The 15483-nt window shown below is 39.5% G+C and overlaps 2 protein-coding genes across 3 annotated transcripts; one reads left to right on the top strand and one right to left on the bottom strand.

The window, feature by feature from the left end:
• Positions 1 to 187: 187 nt before the first annotated feature.
• Positions 188 to 7446, bottom strand: LOC111246943 (PAX3- and PAX7-binding protein 1). 2 transcript variants are annotated; one of them, XM_022797367.2, is made up of 10 exons: positions 7316 to 7446; positions 6265 to 6432; positions 5876 to 6164; positions 5367 to 5728; positions 4704 to 4899; positions 3991 to 4447; positions 3052 to 3539; positions 2372 to 2721; positions 710 to 898; positions 188 to 368 (listed from the first exon to the last, which is right to left on the bottom strand). In XM_022797367.2, exons 2-10 carry the CDS (start codon positions 6423 to 6425, stop codon positions 287 to 289), a joined length of 2574 nt encoding a protein of 857 aa, XP_022653102.1. In that variant the 5' UTR covers positions 6426 to 6432; positions 7316 to 7446; the 3' UTR covers positions 188 to 286. The 2 variants fall into 2 exon arrangements, with proteins under 2 accessions (XP_022653102.1, XP_022653101.1); XM_022797366.2 differs by having other exon boundaries at positions 6265 to 6435; positions 7316 to 7441.
• Positions 7447 to 7509: 63 nt separating this feature from the next.
• Positions 7510 to 14398, top strand: fmt (phosphatase 6 regulatory subunit 1-like protein fmt). Its single transcript, XM_022797365.2, has 2 exons — positions 7510 to 9695; positions 12147 to 14398. The coding sequence occupies exons 1-2, from the start codon at positions 7731 to 7733 to the stop codon at positions 12846 to 12848; spliced, it is 2667 nt and encodes an 888-aa protein (XP_022653100.1). The 5' UTR covers positions 7510 to 7730; the 3' UTR covers positions 12849 to 14398.
• Positions 14399 to 15483: the final 1085 nt, after the last annotated feature.

Below are 15483 nucleotides of genomic sequence, written 5' to 3'. Positions count from 1 at the left end.
TTCACCATAGACTCATATAAAAATGCATGTATTTCCATTTTATATCTGACACCATCTCAAACTTTTCTTACCATAGCAAAAAAATCATAGAGTCGATACGCTTCATCAAATTTGCAATACGATGATTACAGTCGTAGATCAAATTTTCCGAATTACCTTATATATCTAAATAGAAAACACGGCAGGATTACATTTCAGTAATATATATATATATATTTTTTCGAAATTTTTTACATTCGCTTGTTTCTATAATACAAAGATAACACAAAGTATATTACATGATAACCTACTTCTTCTTTAGAATCACATCACTATACGGCACATTACTACAACTGTCGTGAAGTCTCGTGATCGACTGAATTTTTGTGCTGAAAATGACATCATTACGTTTATTAAATTTAATGCGGTGTAACTTACGTATATTCCCAGTGGAAAAGTTTTCATTACAATATATATTAACAACTTATTCTCAAATGTCCGGTTGCTTACACAACTCATACTTAGCACTCAGATACGCAATTTGTTTCCATCTTTTGGTATTTTAAAACAATGTAGTTATAATAGTAATAGAAATTTCAAGGTTTAATGCATCTCTTTGAGCAAATATTGGAGTTAGGTAAGAAAAGAACTATCGAAAAGCGAGTGGACATTTTTTGCATTAGGTTATATGTAACACGGCTTCAAATGTCTTAATTCAGTTAATACTTACTCAGGCGCATAGTCGCTCCTAAGTTGCCTAATGAGTCCCTGCAAATATTGAGCCCACATCTGTAACTCTGGAGGCTTTCCGGGTGCTTCGAGTCGCAGCCAGGCCGTTGGTAGCATTGAACCTACCGTTTCTGCTCTTTCTGCTGCGTCTTTATGCAGTAACGTACACTGCAACGCAAATAAAAGGTATCTGAAAAGAGCCGAAGCAATAGAAAGAAATATATGAGGTAAGAAGAATGTTAGAACTGCTTTGATACTTTTTGAACTTCTTCTTAGGAACGCTATTAATAATAGTGCTCAATGAACTATGCAAATAATTGCAAATGCCACGTCTGTGAACTATTCAATAATAAAAAGGGTGCAACTTTAGCGATCATTAAAGCAGACCCTGTTGCATACTACACGAGGCGTCGAATAAAAGTAAATTTTCTTGAATACATTTTTCTGCATCTTTCAACGTGAATGTGTCTGACGGACGTGTTTATTCGATGTAATTACCATTCGCTTCAAGCGCAGCTTTAATTAGAGGTTAAAAACACCATCTAAACATTTCAATCTACATTTTTAAGTGCCTTTATAATAACGATTATGACTGATCTTGTTGTACCAAGAGACGCAGTCAATCTCGCCTTACTTGTGTAGCGGTCCTGCGGATTTAAGTCCGGACCATTAAGCGAACATACGCATTTGTTCCAACGGAGGCTAACAAGCTCGATCAGATAGTGTACCCTGCACTAATTCCCTTGTGCAAGTAAGTATGCCAGATGCAGTGTGTGTTACTGAAAGATATATGGAAACGCTATTTGACGCAGTAATTCACCACCGCATCACAGCTTTTAGAAAATACGAATAAATGTTTTAATTATTCAATGTGCCATCTTGAAATATGTATCAGCATGATCACTTTTTCACCGGACACGAAATTCGAAACGTGCACACTGGCTACAAATCTAGTTTATCCGTAGTTAGTTTATCCGCCATTTTCTACTAAACTAGCAATCGTCTTTATACGTAATTTCTTATTGTCAAATAATATTTAAGAATCTAAAACGGAGACAGCGTACTGCTGCTTCTGCTGTTCCTGAAAGAATCTAGGTGCAAATGACATAACTAAAAATTCATCCCTTTACTGTTCTCAAAAGTTTCTAGCTGGCCCGGACACCTAACATTTAGCCGGCAAAATTAGGCGGTAAAGCGCACATCAAGAGATCAGGGTCATCAAAAAGGCACATTTGCATTCTTCGTATTAGTTATAAAGTCTTCACGCTGGTATTTACGCCTGTTGTGTTTATCTGGTTCTGGTATATGACAGCCTGTTTCTACCTCGTCAATGTTTACGTGGGTAGCGTGAAAAACAACGCTATAAAGTTTCAATTGTAAGTGACTGAATATGTTGATAATTATGGTAGGGATTCGTCTAACGCTACGACATTGGATAAAAGTTAATTATCAGTTATATTCTGAAAAACAATCTTTTGCTCCTTCGCGATATGAATGTATATTTTAGTTTTAGAAGATACAGGTTTTTTCTAGTATGGAAGACAATAGATGGACGCATGTTTGCTGCAACAGACCTCCTGCTAAAATTGGTTCCGGACCATCGGTGCTGTTCTGCCTCTAACAAAGTTGTGTTACGACTGAATTCTCTACATACACTACTTACCTATTGAGCAGTCCCATAATAGCAAGTTCTTTTAAAGGCTTCTCAGATATAATTCCGTGCCAGGACAGAATATTTTGCAGCAGTTTCACCGCATTCCAAAACTGTCGATGGAAAAATTGGCTTGCTGGGCTTAAAGGATTGTCCACGACTTCCTTGGTCGCCATTGGAATGAATACGTCTTCCTGAAGCGCGGTTTGTAGTTTAACGTAGACTTTGCCTAATAACGTAGCAAGAGGTTTTGATTTTCGTCCAAATGGGTAGTCATCTGCTAGTTTCCTTATGCATCGTACAAGATTTCTTGTTTCACTTGCCGACATGGGATCCCATACTCGTTCAACATACTGACTCAACTGCAAGTAGTACAGAATAGATCACTTGGGTAGGTGATTTAGTTGTATATTACATGTGCCATATAACCAGAAGCACACAACTACACCAATACTCACACGCAGTTATAAAATGATGGAACGAAGCTAATCATTCATATAAGTAGAATCTATGGATTTAATATATGAAAGCTAGCTATAATTAATAGCGTTTTTTAAGCTAAGTCTTTAGCACTCTCAAACAGGTATATCTTATGTTTATACAGCGATCGGATGCTTTTGTAGTCTTCGTGAAACAACATGTATAGTCGTTCCCTACTAGATATTTCTACATTTTACAAAACACAAACTTACCTTTGGTAAAACCGCTCGTTCTACCACCTTAGGAATGATACTAAAATCACTTTCGTCTTTATCTTCAACTTTCTGTCCGTAAAACAGCAGTTCCTTGTACCATTCATACTTCTCAATCGCTTCTGGGTTTTCTAGCGGGTTCCATGCTAACATCTCCAATCGGACAAACGGTATAACTAACTTGAGCACACAAATTGGAATGTAAGCCTCCTGGTACGATTCGTTGAAATATAGTTTCCAGTTTTCGAATTGGTTTAACACGATCTTTAACTGACTGAAATCATCGTGAACATCATCAAACACGTGCGAACCATCAGCAAGAACCTGCTCGCGGTGTGAGGCCAGTTGTCGTCGTTCTGTTTCAGCTTCTTCATCATCTGACGACACTCCCTCATTGTGTTTGGCGACACCACTGGTTTGCCGCGCAGTTTTCCGGCGCACCCGCCGACCTTCCCGCTCTCTAGCACGCTTCTTAGCTGCTGAGTCAACTAGAAAAGGGTAATTTATTTTAATATATCGTGTTGTTAGGTGTGTAATTGCAAGCATACCAATGAGAATTCTAAAAGGGTTTGAATCTAACTGTCCGTTTGCCAGGCCACCGAAAGATGTGCCTGGAAAAAAGCACAAATTTGATTTGCCTGAAACTCGTCGAAAATTCGTTTATGTATTAACGTTAACATGAAAAGTAAAAGGCATAATATTAAGCAAAGATGATTTCTTTTTCTCAGTAAAACCGAGGACGATTTGGCTACATAGCGTACGCCCGTCTTTTTAATAACAAAAAACTTCCTGAGCGACACAGATATAGGAAAATATACAATAAGCCAAGAAATAATTGGCCAAGGAGAACTAGTAATACTAACTCTATTTTAAGTCTATTTACTGCAGAATTCTCATAAATATACACATATATATATATATATATATATAGATTCTTACTAATTGCTCCTGGCCGGACCTCTTCCGCTTGATCTTTAACATCTTGTCGCCTTCTGTCCATCCTTTTTTCCGCCCGTTGGGCTAACGCACTCAATAGACGGCCTTCAAGCGCGTTTATAATAGGCATTTTCGAATCAAAACACTCGATAAGGTCCATCGAGTAAGTTCTCATCTCCTGATAGAAACGGAACGCCTTCTCGAGGCGGGGCATCTCTTTTTCTAATCGCTGGATAGTCTCAACGCAAACCGTCAATTCAGTATCTGTACTTGATCGTTGCCTTTGAGAACGTTCCATAATCTCCTGCACCGTTTCCAAACGATTTCGTACTCGATCCACAATAGAAGTGATGGTCATATTTGATTTATCCGTAGGGATGTGGACGGGAGGTAGTGCACTTACGCGATCTCTATCCTCCGGATTCGGGGACGGTGAACGCGAAAAGTCTTGTGCGCTCGACTACCATAACAACCATCAGCCATAAAAAAAAATAAGAACACCATGGTATTTTTATAGATATCATGCATAGAGCAAGATGCTTTAGGCAATACTTGCCTAGCAATATAATATCAGAGCACTACCAAATGGTACAGTAAACCTCCAAGTCGTAATATGGACAATATAATAAAGATGCATAGTATGTATCGGAAGTCGTGAAAAATTTACAGTCCTACTGACTATTGGTGTAATAACTAGTATTTTACACCAAACATACCAGGGTGGCTACGCCTTTTCGTATTTGCTCTTTTTCCCATCGGTCTGTCTCGTCAGGATTGTTGTCATCTGGAGCTGCTGCTCCCGCTCGAGATCCACTTAGCGCCTGTCTCATCATATCATCACGTTTTCCTGAGCGAATATCACTGAAGTTCACTCGACCCTCTTCACCTACACTGTCATCATCATCATCTTCGCTGTAATGGAGGGTCGCCCAAACGAAAACAACGACGAGGTTTATGTTACGAAAATTTGAAGTTGTTTCTTTTCTGCACTTAGGGATGGTTCGTTTCTGGCCAACACAATAAACTATATGTAAGCTATTCGGCTATATACTTACTAATGTGATTTGATTACATGCTTTTAAGCTATATAACTGATAGTAGCATGAGTAAACGCTGAAGTATATGCGACAGCTTACGTGACATTTGCCTTGTAAGCGAGTTAATTACTCGCGTATGGTATAGCATTTGCAAGAATTACGTCATTGTAACTGATTTCCCCAATGCCGATAGGCGTTACCGAGATAGATATAATTTGAGCTTTAATAACATCCTGCAATGACTAGATTTTTGCACGGAATAGAACACAAAATAAAACTTAAAATGCTTTTTTAACGTCTCTATTGAATGCATAGGATATGCATTGAAACCTATTTACGAACCTGCCGTCGCGAAGACGTCTACCTTCCGATAAGGGATTATTGTTATTTTGACTGAAATTATCATTTGAATTGTTGTGCTCCTTTAACGGTATGAATTCGTCCGCGCCTCGTCGACCTGCTGCCGCTTGTTGACGTTGTTTCTTAAGAGCAAAAATTGTGGCCGCATCCGGTATAGCCCCTCGTTCAAAAACCTTTGATACACGATCCCGGTTAGGGCGCGGTCCCGTTCCAGTACGTTGCCGGCCATTAAAAGATTCTCCATCGCTTCCTCCGCTCTCTGCATCGCGTTCATAAATATCAGTTTTCATTTCTGCTTTGACGCTTTCCAGTTCTTCTGAGTTTAACACCTTAAAATCAGTATTCTGAGAAAGAAAAGATCAGGTACAATAAGATAAAAAGCATGAGCTCAAACAAGTCTGGTTTAAATTCATTTAAAACATGACGGAAATAAATGTGTAGCTCGATTTTTTGATTGTTCAACATTGTTATCGCGGAAGCGTTTGACTCACCTTAACACGTATGTCGATGTCACTGGTTGAAAGCGGGATCTCCCTGACAATCATGCTTCCGGCCGGGGTTCCCGAGCCTTCATCGCGTCCGTCAGCGTCAGAACTCTGAACCATCGCTGACAGCTGTCCATCTAATGGATTCTGATCTTGTTCATTGTTTTTGCTGTCATCTTTCCGTTTACGTTCTTTACGCTCCTTTTCTAATTCCTTTGCGATTCGCCGTGAGTAGCTGGACTTTTTTACCTTGAAAACTTCTCCGCCTTCAGCCTCTTCATCGCCGACTCCAAAGCTTCAGTTAAACAAAAAGCAGTTATTTTGATATATCCTAAAATTTTTGGAACGCGGGAAGTTCAAAAAAGAAATTGAAGATAAATTTAGCTTCCATTTACCTGAGTAGTGTCTTGGTATTACTGGCTCGATCATCTTTGTCCTTTTCCTTTTTACGTTCCTCACGGGTCTTTAAAAGGCAATCATGAGACTCTTCATCCTCGCTGTCAGAGTGAGCCAACCTTTGGCGGACTTTGCGGTTTGGCTTTCGGAACATAGACATGGCGTTCCTGCTGTCAAGAAAAAGGCTACAGTTTATTCTCAAAATAATAAAATATACCTTGTGGTTCTAAGCACAATGCTGATCTATTTTTTTAATGAATGTATCAATTGATCTTCATAAATAATTATATATTGGCAATACTTGGTATCCATTTGAATAACAATACCCAGCGAAAGCGCATGAAAAGTAAATACGTTATATCTGTATAAGAAATTCGCAGCGTTTCATTATAATTATGATTAGATCGTATTCCTCGAAAACACCAAAATTGCGCATCGATTTGACGTGACACCATAAGTCACCCGTAATTATTTTCTTATGTAATATCGTCAATATCGTTAAATCAATCAGCACTCTAGAAGCAGTGCACCATTGAGTGATAAACCTACGAAAAGTATTACATCCTGGAGAACCATTCTGTGAATAGTGTGGCTGTGGTATAGCTGACTTGAAATTTTATTGCAATAATAAAGCCTTGCAAAAAAATAATGTTATTTAAAAATAGTAAATAATTACTAAACAAGTAATCATTTTAGTAACTAATTTGCGCGCGCCATAAAATAAAATGAATCGACGCATACAAATAATAACGATACACTTATGAAATCGCGAATTGATCCCAGTTGGGAGTGAGCGAGATAAACCTGCAGGAAGCGATTGTAGAAAATTGGTATTGGACACAAATTAGACACCTTTATATGTAATCTGAGCGTTCGTAACGAAATACATATCTATGTTCTCTAAAGCATCATCACTAGAAATTTTATCTGGACACATAGCTGTGCTATAGGCAGCAGCCGGAGTTATACATTTAGTTCTGCGCCGTGGCCCCTATCGTTGAGGCCAGCTCACAAAACGATGAGTATATAATTGTTGTATTGCATACTAACCTAAGAACGGCAAAACAGTCAATATATCCAATCGGCGACAGCGAACAAACACAGTTTTCACAGGGCCGCCATTTTGGGCGAGCTGCGACTGTTGATTCATAACTCCACTCTCGAGGATATTTCCGATTATTAAAGGCTATTTGACGGAACGCTGTGTTTTGGTTTCGGTTAGACTGAGAGAATTAGTCGCCCGTTTATAGCGCTGTGACCATTAAGAATATAATGCTGCTATGCTGTGTGTGAATGTGTGTGTATGTGAATGTTACTAATACGAGAAGGACCTCTCTTCGAAGGAGAAGCGGCGGCTTTAGATTAGCCCACAGTGTCGCTAGATAAAGATTCACCACAGTGACGTTTCACTACACTTGTTCTATGGGCGAATAGCGGGCATCCGCCGTTACACCAGGCCCCGAAGATGGCCTTCTGGAAGCAAAACATCATCAGTCAGTCACACATTGACACGTTGCTCGATCGACCAGACGTCACACTGTGTGAAATTCTCAATGAAAGCGATATTTTTCAAGAGGTGCGTAGCCATACTTCAAAGCTTATAAAATTCATTTGTCGTCCGGATATTCTCGATGAGCTTGTGGGCCTTATTATCAGTGGTCCTGACCCGTCATTGGAATACACCCAACAGTACAAACTGGCTAACACGGCCTGTGAGGTTCTGACGTTTGACGTGCCGGCAATTAACGATGCATTGATTGAAACGCCGCATCTACTGACGCGCGTTTGTGGTGTATTCCGACAAGAAGACGCCCTCAATGACCTCACAGCATCATTTGTATGTAAATTACTCATTTTACTCGCAACAAAACGAACTGAGAAGTTTCTGGACTTCATCCAGTACTATGATCCGGATCGGACCGACCCTCCGGTTGGAGATTCTGCAATCAACGTGAGTAGTGTTTCAAGTTCTGTATCTGCTGCCAACACGGATATAAAGTCAGAGGAGGCGAGCGCCGAGGGTGACAATACTGAAAAAGCAGATGATGAAAAACCTGTGGCAAATGGACAGGAAGCTTGTGGAGAAGTGAATACTCAGAAAAAGAATACAGAAGATAAAAACCAGCCAGGTAGCTCAGCTTTTGTAGACATCTTACTGAATCATATAAATAACTCTGCTATTAAGGATCTTATTAATCGACTGGTAGAATGTACTGATAATCCCGAGTTACGTCCTCAGGTCATTGAGTGGTTGGCTAGAGGGCAGCTCGTATCGAAACTGATTGCTCTGCTGAGCCCCGAGAACTCCGAGCAGGTTGTCACAAACTCGACCAAGTGCCTTTGCAAGATCGTCAAGGTTGGCCGCGAACAGCAAATGGTCCTACAAGATAAATGTCCTAACGATCCCCTTTTGGCAGCTGTTGAGGAGACGGAAACGATAAGCGAAATCTTGCGACACGCTTTACCCGAAAAAAAAGAAGAACTCTCTCCCTGGACCCTGTACGAAAGTAACTTTGTCCTTTTATCACTCCTGCAATACAGGAAAACTACGCCCAGCTTCCAAGATATTGGCGTCGACCCTCAGTGTTTTCTTAGCGTTTACGCAACACCACCTGAGTCGTCGCCCACGCTCGGCGAACTAGACCAACTGCGCGCCAAAGAATCTATCCAAAAGTGTTTAAAGGCTCTGTCTCCCCGTTTGAACTCGCTGGTCGAGCATCTGTCATTGGAGAAGAGAGAAACGTTCGGTTTTGTCCGACTAGAAATCGTCAAATTAATTGCATCAATAGTGTCGTGCAGCGACGAGCCCAGCTTGACAGTGTTGCGGGATCTCCACGTGCTACCGTCAATAATCGATCTGTTCTTTAGCTATCCACTGTGCAGCCAATTACATAACCAAGTGGACGCTATTGTGCAGGCTATCTGCACGCCTCCCAAAACACAAAAAGCTTCCGATGGAGGAAAGGATGATCCAATCACTGAAACCATTCCAGAAACAGAGCATGCTAATGAAACGGAGGATACTCCAGCACTGCAGAAACACGTTTTGTTCGACCAACTCTTCGGCGAGTCAGCTCTGCTTGAGAAAATCGTTGATTGTTACACTATCAAACCTAAAGAGCAGCTTGGCTACAATGGTCATTTAAGACTAATGGCCAACTACGTTGAAACAATGGCGGAGAACGCATTCCGCGAAGTTTATACCGAACTCATGGAGGGACTCAGTCCAGAACTTAAGGAACGCTGGACAGCGTTTAAAGAAAACTTGCAGGCTGTCAATAAAGTTTATTCAAAAGCAGTCGAGCCATTGAACACAACTGCGTCGTGTTCTGAGGGTGAGGATCCAGCAGAACTCCGAGACATGGGAGTGCCTACTCCAGACGCCATCACTTCTGCTCAGCAGTCTTTTAACGACTATCAGTTGAATCAGGTAGGATTTCTTCAGCACAGACGATTCTTCGTTGCAAGAAAGCATGGGGCTGTAGCAAATTATTTAGTATCATGATTTGTATAAGTGTGCCTTTTCCGATTTTCTGACCAGAAATCATTTCTATGTTGATGTCTTATACACTAATTCCAAGAACGTACATTATCAAGGTTTCTTGAAACTGATTTCAATATCAATTTTGGGATTCCATAAACGGGAATCACAGGAGTAAGCAGTGCCTTTGGAACCTGAAAACGTGCTTCGCGGGTCACAATACTTATACACTAAAGAGGATACCATAGATTATTCAAAGATACAAATATAATATTTCAAGCTTAAATAATGTGTTAAGCGCTAGCGATAGAAGGGGAGGAGCACAAACATCGCTTTGATGTTTTTAATGCCGTTGATTTCTATCTGATAATTACCCTGATTTGATTTTAATGCTAGTTAATCGTTTTGCGTCAGTCAAAGTAGTTAAATTTAAACTAGTATTGACACAGGACCATGGTTAGAAAGAAATGTGAATTTAGTAAGTGCAAGATAGAAAACGCTTGCACTAGTCCCACACGACTATGGCAAATACCTTGAAGTAAGGCCTGCTATCAAGAACGGAATTCGCACGTTCACCTCTTAAAAGACAAAAAGTCAGACTTCTTTGCGTCAATTAGGCTCTAAGGTGGACTTTCATCGTGGGAAATGGTATAGCCTCCCTGTTCACATTTATAGGAAGTTAATACAAACTAAACATCATTTTGAAAAAAATGGTGTTGTCTTTTGAAGAGAGAGAAACATCTCTATAAAGTTAGGAACACTCATATCGCCTCGTAGATAAAGGTGCTTGTAATTCTTTAGGGAAGGCTGCTGTAACATTTACCTTATTAAGACTACTGAACATGTCGCTTACGTTTTTTCTTCAGCTATGCGTTATGATGAGCTTATATATTCTCGTGGGTAACAAACCGAGCAATTCAAGGATATCATCACAGGACTTCTAGCTGCTCGTTCTAGTTTATATATCGGCACAATTGTGCAGCATGGTTTCAAAGACCTGTCAGGGTAAAGGCTCGATATTGAGCAGTCTGGAGTAATCGAACACGAGGAGAAATATTGATTGTCTTTTTCTTTCGCTCTTTACTGCAGAAATCCTGCTTGTTAGTGTTGTTGTTGAAATGGTATCATTCAACATTGTGGTATATTACGCATGTTGCTTGAAAGACATATGAGTGCCGGTATTTCTAGTGAGCAAGAGAGGAACTTTAGTTAGCGCAGATTTATTCGGATTGAGTTGTTGACGCTTTAGAGGTAAACACTATTTAGGTATAGCTTCTTAATTAAGCAAAATTCAGCTTTCATCGGCTTTCATGTATCCCCTAGAAACTTCAAAAAAGAAAACAAAAAGCTCTTGTTTAACAACTTGCATATAGATATTAATGAAACATACTGTAGTTGTCTATGGGTGTGAGTTTTCTTGAATCTTTTTGAGACACCCTACAGATAACCCATTTTTAATTTCCAAAATAGCTGCTATTATCAAAATGTGTATCAGTTTTGCAAAAAAGTTGCGCCACCCAGAAATTTTCTATACGTGCATCATATTTAGCACCTGCGTTCAAAGTACATACCGTCATTCTCTGGGCTGTTGTTCCTAACAGGCACAATGCCTTTGGGGTGACAACTTCAAGCCTATAAAAGGCTGCTTAAGATACGTCTGTTGCTTCACATAAATTCCGATTTCTATTTGCATTGCACGTGGTTCTTTCATGTCAAATATGTAGAAAATGGTAATGACTTGTTCAGTGCACACAATTTTGTAATCACTTCAGCTTTATCTCGCGGGAGGATATGAAGTGTGAGGCTTATGATGTTCCGGGAACATTGGTTTTAAAACCGAAACGATTCCACAGCAGCACGCACACATTTAATAAACATTTTGAGCCGCTTAGCTCGGAATCGTATGCCTCTGTTTTTCTGTTTTTCCATGTTACCACAGAGTCAAGCCTTAGATTGTGGTCTAGTACACCTTTTTTTTTGTAACACGCATCTTCTATATTGTAAGTTTTCCGAAGCCGTTCAACAAGTTTGATCGGTTTTGAAAATAGTCGGGCTTTTTTTAAGGTCGAGAGGACAAGAGTAGGAATTGAATCCATACTGTCAATCTATGGCAGTATTCCTAATACAAGTTGTTTTGGGGGTGCTGGGTTCTTTACGCCACTATACCTATATATTTTATAATATTACTTGTATGACACATAGAGCTTTTACCATAAAATAGGTAAAAAGCAAAGGCATTCAGTAGCGTTGTTTTAGCTTTACCTTAATACTAAGCGCGCTCCGTTTGTTAAGTAAGGATTTTGACCGGTTGAGTAGTTTTATGTGTTCCCTTATACGCTACAGAGATTCTTCGATTATTTTTTAAATTCACATGTTAACTAACTTTGGTTCGCTTTTCAGGTTACGGCAAATTTCTTCGATCAGTTTGGATTTCAAGACGACGAGTTCACGGATGTTGACATTCCAGGTATAAGTAAAGTTGCTTCACCGCCTATGGATGACCACTCATCTGATGAGGATGATATGGAAGATGCACCTGGTGCCGTTTGCGGCGGAGGGGGTGGTGTAATTCATTTTGATCCTTGGAATAGAATGGACTACGGTTTCAACCCTTGGAATCTAGCAGAAACATCCGGTGGGGACGATGCGCCGGGATCGTCTGCCGATCAAGCCACGGCAGTTGACGATTGGGCAGATTTTGGTTCATTCAAGGCCTCTCTTGGTGAAATCGGAGGACCACAACAAGATGGTAATGAAGGTCAACAAGACGATATGTGGGCTGATTTCGATGCATTCCGGGACTCACGTGTACAGCAGCAACAGCAAATCGCGCAGCAATCACAGTCTGTGGCCAATTACAACGATGCTAGGGGTGGAAACACTGAGACTGTAGAGAATAAGCAGGGTCTGCAAAAGCAGCAACAACAGCTGCCTCCGCCGCAAGGAATACAACAGGAACAAAAGGCTGCGACTGAGCACAGCGCTACATGCAGCTCCGAAGGCGGAAATGAAAGTAGTGAAGTAAGAGCTAGCGGCAAGAGACAAAATAAAGAGACAAATTTACAAGATCCGACCGAACAAGAAAGCGATGATGAGTATTGAGTATTGACTAATATAAAGAAATATAACAATCAGAGTGGTGGTTTTTTCCGCTTAAAGGATGGTAATGATGGTAATTGTGGTGAAGGCGCCGGTTTTAATATCCACAAGTCACAAAATGAGCGGGCTATGTAAAACGAAATAAACCAATTTAACAGAAGGGACAGCAAAAAATTGAAAGCGCAAAGCATCGAACAAGTGACGAATGACAAATATCAACGGCTGTTACCGTTGAAAACGGATAATATTTCGAAAGAAGCGACCGATATGACACCCGCTTCCCAGCCGCTTTCTTAGTTAGTATCAGCTAAATCCATCTTAGGGAAATGGTGTATTAGACTGAAGTAATGGGGATCTACTTAAGTTGCTGGCCTGGTACTCTACTATATTCTAGATATTAATGAACAGAGTGCGACAAAAAAGACACTCAGATAAAAGTTATGTAGTGATGCTGATAATAAGATACGAGAGATTTCTATAGATGCGCTACCGTAGATGCTTCTGTACATTGGAGTTGGTGCTGGCTTGTAGCTGATGGGCAAAAAACCGAAAAGTAACGCGAGCAAGCATTAAGGATATGAACATTCAAAACAATACTGATAAGTGAGGTTTACGTATGGAACAGTCACAATATTTTAAGTTATTTTATGCTCTTCATGCAAGTATGTAGGCCATCAAATGGGAATGAATCCATTTGATGGCCGAGATGATGAGATATATGACACTTACAGATAAAGCGCTAAATTATTTCACAGAGGCGTCAAGTATAACGACAAGTTATTGTCTACAGGCGACAAAAGTGAACGAGCGAAGACCGAGGACGAAGATGACCTAAAGAGTCATAGTATATGGACGGGTGAAGGGGCACAGTTGTAGATTTTCATTGAATGTGGAGTGGTACATATTCTAGTGATGAATTTGTAATTATTATTGTTTCATCATTATCATGTAGAACGGCGAACATGTGAGCAAGTAATAGTATGCGACGTACTTGTCCCGCGCTGTAATTAGTGTAGAAAAACGTTGGAAACTGCCCCCACGTAATTACTGCGCGAACTTGAAGTATTTTAAGATGGCGACAGACTTATAAATGGGGAGAACGGGTATGGTGAAGAATTTAAAAGGAATGTGCTTAGAACTCCAAATAAAACTACTCATCACCATGAGAAATGATGGAAGATTTAAGCGGCGGCCACTCTTAATACTGATATGATGTTGGTCTGTAATGCTTTGTGTGCAAGGCAAAAACAAAAGAAAATAGATACGAACCGCTGTGTCGTTAGCAAACGGCTTAGAAACGTATAGGGAATAATGTTATGTACAATAATTGAATTAAGATAAATTAATTATATTATTATTTTTATTATTAGTATTATTATTATCATTCTTATCGTTTAGCATTACTGACATAGTAAAAGTGGTCAAAGGCCAGACAAGCGAAAAGTTGGCGGTAGGCAGATAAAAGCAGTGTGAGACAAACAATATTTAGGTGAATGGCAATTTGGAATACTGAGAAAAAAAATAAATTGGACGCAAATTGTTGTTTTAGCGTAGCTGTGAATGTCTTTATCGGCACCTTGCGTACATAATCGTTGCGTCAGGTAATGGAAAATTATAGTGACCAACAGAGAGGAAAAAAATGCAAACAACTAGGTTATTAAATGTCGGCGAAGAAAACAAGAATTCTCCTATCCTAGAGACTATGCGGTGTTTCAAAATCTTTACCTTCCAAACTGATCAACTAGGTCATTCCATAGGTCTGAGACGATTAATTATGTGGAATATAAATGCAGCATAATATTTCGATTCAACGCGTTTATGAAATATTCTAAGGAAAAATAGTGAATTGGATTTCAATTTGTGTAAACGTTCTTTACACATATGATTATTACAATATTACTCGAATGAATATTGTAGCAAAGTCGGTTATTACAGTGGATTTTTCGTGTAAATCAAATAACTACCCTTAACGGTGTTTATCAGTATAACATTGTTGAATAATGTTGTATTAAATCGACGTAGTACTGTCGAATTTCATGGAGTCTAAATAATGATACTGATACTTTAATTCTGGCTGAAACAATCTGCTCACTCTGAGAAACATACTAATTATAGAAGGTGCCTTAATATCGCCGCCTAACTATTTTAGATTCTATGCAATAAATATATATAAGTGGGTTTTTCAGTAAAAACGCAAACACGTTGTTGAGGAAATACCGTTAGGTTTTATCAAGATTCAAATAGTTAAATTATAGCTTTAATTTCGGCAATCCCCGAGTTTACAAGGCTTCCTTTTATACTGGGCTAAGCTATTGAACTCCCTGTTGTTGTCGGAATAATACCTTTGTTTTCAGTTATCTAGTCTAGCAGAGGCGACAACATTTATTATAATCTGTATTCCTATTGTTGTCGACCATTATTTCGAAAACCGTTGAGATGATTTCCACTATTTCAATGCAAAACTTTCTTAATTTTTTTTCTAGTATTGTAACTGTTACAGTGTATTACTAGTATACAATAAAGATATCGTGAGCGATTTCATTTTTTACGCCCAGCTTGGTTGAAAAAGAGCTAAGTCGTTAATTATAAAGTGAGACCGAATAAGCGTTGATTTAGACATATTTATTAGTCAGTTCTT

The sequence above is a fragment of the Varroa destructor genome, unplaced genomic scaffold (genome assembly GCF_002443255.2).
Source record: "Varroa destructor unplaced genomic scaffold, Vdes_3.0 BEIS01000003.1, whole genome shotgun sequence".
Lineage (NCBI taxonomy): Eukaryota > Metazoa > Arthropoda > Arachnida > Mesostigmata > Varroidae > Varroa > Varroa destructor.
The sequence above is the reverse complement of the archived record's forward strand: the minus strand, read 5'-3'. Positions and strand labels throughout refer to the sequence as shown.

Bases quoted from the DNA above. Each gene is read 5' to 3' on its own strand.
- fmt (XM_022797365.2), top strand. From the start codon at position 7,731: ATGGCCTTCTGGAAGCAAAACATCATCAGTCAGTCACACATTGACACG. The intron at 9,696-12,146 runs GTAGGATTTCTT...TTCGCTTTTCAG, and splicing joins ACGACTATCAGTTGAATCAG to GTTACGGCAAATTTCTTCGA.
- LOC111246943 (XM_022797367.2), bottom strand. From the start codon at position 6,425: ATGTCTATGTTCCGAAAGCCAAACCGCAAAGTCCGCCAAAGGTTGGCT. The intron at 4,900-5,366 runs GTTCGTAAATAG...CCTCCATTACAG, and splicing joins AGACGTCTTCGCGACGGCAG to CGAAGATGATGATGATGACA. The intron at 369-709 runs GTAAGTATTAAC...TGTCATTTTCAG, and splicing joins AGGAGCGACTATGCGCCTGA to CACAAAAATTCAGTCGATCA.